The sequence below is a fragment of the Lipotes vexillifer genome, unplaced genomic scaffold (assembly GCF_000442215.2).
Source record: "Lipotes vexillifer unplaced genomic scaffold, Lipotes_vexillifer_v1.1 scaffold308, whole genome shotgun sequence".
NCBI lineage: Eukaryota > Metazoa > Chordata > Mammalia > Artiodactyla > Lipotidae > Lipotes > Lipotes vexillifer.
In genome coordinates this window covers 3887736-3892461 of record NW_006792985.1, presented here as the reverse complement: position 1 = coordinate 3892461, position 4726 = coordinate 3887736, and the positions used below count along the sequence as shown (strand labels likewise).

The 4726-nt window shown below is 46.2% G+C and overlaps 1 protein-coding gene across 1 annotated transcript in view; it reads left to right on the top strand.

Moving 5' to 3' along the window:
• The window catches only part of DPYSL2 (dihydropyrimidinase like 2), a 75902-nt gene extending 72823 nt beyond the window's left edge, over nucleotides 1–3079 (top strand). Inside the window, exons 13-14 of the mRNA XM_007466187.1 lie at nucleotides 895–1060; nucleotides 2988–3079. Coding sequence (XP_007466249.1) covers nucleotides 895–1060; nucleotides 2988–3079 — 258 coding nt within the window. The remainder of the gene's footprint in view (nucleotides 1–894; nucleotides 1061–2987) is intronic.
• Nucleotides 3080–4726: the final 1647 nt, after the last annotated feature.

Genomic DNA, 4726 nt, shown 5'->3' with positions numbered 1-4726 from the left:
ATATCTGTTTCAGATTTTTTTCCGTTATAGGTTATTATAAGATTTTTAAAAATTAATTAATTAATTAATTTTTGGTTGCGTTGGGTCTTCGTTGCGGTGCGCAGGCTTCTCATTGCGGGGGCTTCTCTTGCTGCGGAGCACGGGCTCTAGGCGCGTCGGCTCAGTAGTTGTGGCTCGCGGGCTCTAGAGCGCAGTCTCAATAGCTGTGGCGCACGGGCTTAGTTGCTCCGCGGCATGTGGGATCTTCCTGGACGAGGGCTCGAACCCGTGTCTCCTGCATTGGCAGGCAGATTCTTAACCACTGCGCCACCAGGGAAGCCCTGCTGCGGAGCCTTAAGGGAATGTGTCATGAGGAGAGGGCATTTTGAACTGGATCTTGAAGGTTAAGTAGAAGTTGGATAAGTCAAAGGAGACAAGGGAACTAGGTAGAGAGAATGTTACGAGCATGGAAAATGTAGAGAGTATTCAGGACGTGGTGAACAGTCTCCAGCACTGGTGCTTGGGGACTGTGAGGCAGGGAATGGGTAGGGATGTAAAGGGATTAAAGGGACAGTAAGATTGGTAAGAACGGGGCCAGATCTTGAATGTGAGACCAGATCCTCTTCACAGCATGTTTGGGAATTCCTGCAGGGTTTAAGGTGAAGTGTCTTGGGAGAAAATAGGAAGAACTGTTTATCAGTTTTTATGTGACGCATGTTGGGGTAGCTTTGCCCTGGAGCCAGGGGCCCTGCCTCATGCTGACATCTGTCCCTGCTGTACCCGACCATGGAAAGCCCTCCATCCCCAAATGTCACCGGCCCATCCTGGCACCTGTTCCTTCACCATCAGGAGGGTTGCCAGGGAGGCGTCCTCTGTGAATGTGCCCTGAGTTGAGGGGCTCTTGTGTTTTTGCAGCTGGCAGAGCTGAGAGGGGTTCCTCGTGGCCTGTATGATGGACCTGTGTGTGAGGTGTCTGTGACACCCAAGACAGTCACTCCGGCCTCCTCGGCTAAGACGTCTCCGGCCAAGCAGCAGGCCCCACCTGTCCGGAACCTGCATCAGTCTGGATTCAGCTTGTCTGGTATGGTTATGGTTTGGTCAGGGCCCAGTTCTGCAGGGCTGTGCTCCGTGTTGCTGGTGGGTCTGGCATCACTTTCGAGAAGGAGAAGTGGAAGTGAATGATGGACCTATTCTTCCCAAAGATGTAACTCACTAGAGATGTAATTCATAGCAGATGATGGGTTGGCTTTCAAGAATCTTGACACGGGTCTATATCACATAGAATGTCATGATGTGTGCACTATGTGTCATACCCAGGATATTACAGGACATTTTTTCAGTGCATCATGTCTATTGTGAAAAAGGATATTGTGGTGTTTTAGGACTCTCTTCCCCCCCACGTATGCAATATACTGTAGTGGTTCAGCTTGTGGAATCTAGAGTTTCAACAGCTTAACTTCGTAGCCCAGATTCGAACTGTGCCTCCCGTCTGCTCACCTATAAGATGGGTATAATGGTAGTAGTTACCTCATGGGGTTGTTCTGAGGATTAAATGACTTAATATACATGTAAAATGCTTAGAATCAAGCCATTTGATAATTGTTAGCTATTTGCCTGGATAAACTATGTGATGTCAGGGGAGGTGAGAGGGAAGAGTCCAGATTTTAGAGCTTCCTTACTTGAACTTCAGTATTTCATTTTGCCTGTGATTAAAAACCTACTTTTCTTGTTCCTTGAGTCACAGATATATATCTAAATTTTTATGGTGGGTTAAAGAAACAGTAAAGCAGATACATTTTTTTTCTTGTCAGATATACTGGTTTTTAGAAAGTTGCCATATACAGATTACCTATTTTCAAAAAATTTAAAAATAATGAAAATTAGTTTTTCCATAAAGTAACATGGGCATGATACAGTCTGTGCTTTCACCAGGCCATTGAAATATAAAGACCATCATGACGCCTGTCTTTTTGTAAAAAATTTTATTGAAGTGTAGTTGATTTACAATGTTGAGCTTAATTTCTGCTGTACAGCAAAGTGACTCTGTTATACGTATATATTCTTTTTCATATTCTTTTCCATTATGGTTTATCACAGGATATTGAATATAGTTCCCTGTGCAATATCTACAAAACAAAAACAGACTCACAGACATAGAGAACAGATTTGTGGTTGCCAAGGGGGAGTGGGGTGGGGGAGGGATGGAGTGGGAGTTTGGGGCTAGCAGATGCAAACTATTATATATAGGATGGATAAACAACAAGGTCCTACTGTATAGCACCGGGAACTATATTTTATGTTCAAGATCATGACTCGTATCTTTGATTACACAGAGGATGGATAGTGTTAGGGGAACAGAATGCACCTCTGGAAAAGCCACACTCGATTTGATCACTGAGAAGGGGGACAGTATGTAGTCTGAGTTGCTCAAAAACCTGAAATACAGTGTCCTTTTACATATAGTTTTACTTTTTAGGTACGGGATCCAGCTAGCTTCTACAAGGATGGCTTTATTCAGTGTGTGATTCCTAGGCCACGTGAGGCCCATCCTTTTTTCGTAGCTTATACTTTTGGTGAGGTTTTAGAAGGACAAAGAATGGGCCTGACACTTTTTCTCCCAAGCTATGTTATTTCGTTACAAAACAGAAATAGAGTCACAGATGTAGAAACCAAACTTATGGTTACCAAGGGGGAAAGGGAGGGGGAGGGATAAATTGGGAGATTGGGATGGACATATACACACGACCATATGTCAAATAGATAATCAACGAGGACCTACCCTATAGGTCAATACTCTGTAATGACCTAGATGGAAATAGAATCTAACAAAGAGTGGATGTATGTATATGGATAACGGACTCACTATGCTGTACAGCAGACACTAACGCACCAGTGTAAATCAACTAGACTCCAATAAAAATTAATTTAAAAAACCCAAGCTATGTTATTTCGGTTTAGAGCAGGGATCCGTATAGCTTTCTCTGACCCTCATCTTCTCTCGTCTCCAGGTGCCCAGATTGATGACAACATTCCCCGCCGCACCACCCAGCGCATCGTGGCGCCCCCTGGTGGCCGTGCTAACATCACCAGCCTGGGCTAGAGTTCAGGGCCGCCGTCGGCTTAGGGATGGGGGATGGGACACCTGAGGACATTCGGAGACCTCCTTCCTTCCTTCCTTCCTTCCTTCTTTTTTTTTTTTTTTTTTTTTTTTTTTTTTTTTTTAAAAAGAGCCTGTGATAGTTACTGTGGGGCAGCCAGTTCCTGGGGCTCCCTTTCGGGCCCCCCGCACTCCGTCCCTCACCCGGAGCCACCAGTTTTGGTCACCCACCTCCCTACACATCTACGAATATCACACCTGCGTCTCTCCACCAGGCCCGTACACAGAACTGCGTCCAACACTCAGACATGCGAAACAAAGCAAATCACAGTGAGGGTGTTGCTCATCTCCAGCCTCTGTTGTGCTTGCATCATCTTCCTTTTCATCGGGGGGAGGGGAAGATAAAGTGAATTGCCCAGAGCTGCCTTTTTCTTTTTAAATTTTTAGAAAAGTTTTCTTTGTGGGGCTGCAGGTGGGGTGGGCAGGGGAAGCGGGGTAGAGGTTTGTTTTTCTTTAAATACTAAATTGGAACGCCTAATGCAATATTAATACAAGGGGTTTGAACTGGACATCCTAATGATGCAATTGTGTCACCTTCAGGCTGATTCAGGGTGGTGGGCAGACTCATCATGTCCCTCCTGAGAGGCTGTACAGCGTCCACACCACCATTCCATCGTCTTCTGGGTCAACTGTTAATAAAGGGCAGGTTTTCTTTCTGGCCTAGATTTTGCTGCAGATGAAATCTTTGGAGGATTCTCTTCTCTCTTGCCCTCTTTTCTGCTTGCACTCTCTCCCTCTTGCTTCTTCATTCATGGATATTTTCATGTGTCTGGTTCTTTCTTTGTGTTTCTTCCAGGCCTCGTCTCTGACACGCTGTTTTTGCCTTCTGTCCCCCATGGTCTTTTCCAGTGACCAGGTCTGCCATTTTACTGTGGCCCCACGAACCTGCCTGGAAAGATATGAGCTTTGTCATCGCAACCATCGTAATGTGCTATCCTAGTCCATATAAGACCAGCGCTACCCACCCACGTCGCCAGGATGTGCGATTGAGTTTGAGATGCTTCCCAGGTGCAGAAAAGGGCCAGGTTATCCACACTGTCACACGCGGGCCCAGGATAGACCTCAAACAGTGCCGAGCTGTTGAGGAAGTCTGAGGCTCTAGGACCTGAGAGTTTTTCCTCTGTGCAATGCTAAGTGGCTAAAGACACAAATCTGTAAATCAAGCCCAACACCCAAGGGAGCCAGTCAGCCTCAAGCCAACCACCAGCTCAGAGGTGCTGAGCTGATGGTGGTCTGGCCCTGAGGGCCTGCTGTTTACCAATTAGGTCGTTTGGGGGATGCCAGAGCACACTGGGCTTCACACTTGGGAGGAAAAGAAATTTGTTTTCTTGTCCAATTATTTAGAAAGACATCACGCAACCTAGGGAAGCCTGCTAAACTCGGGAAACCCATGGGAAATTTGACTTAAAGACCATTTCACTTTGCAAGAGGAAAAATCTGTTTTGTGAGTCAGAGCTCTTGCGGGGAGAAAAGCTTGTAAATTTGACGAGTGGCCCCTTAGAGACCGCAGGCGACCTTGTGTCCACACCCCGCCCTCTCCTGGTCTCGGAGACCCTTTCTACTCTCTGCCTCGTGCTTGTCCCTGTCTTA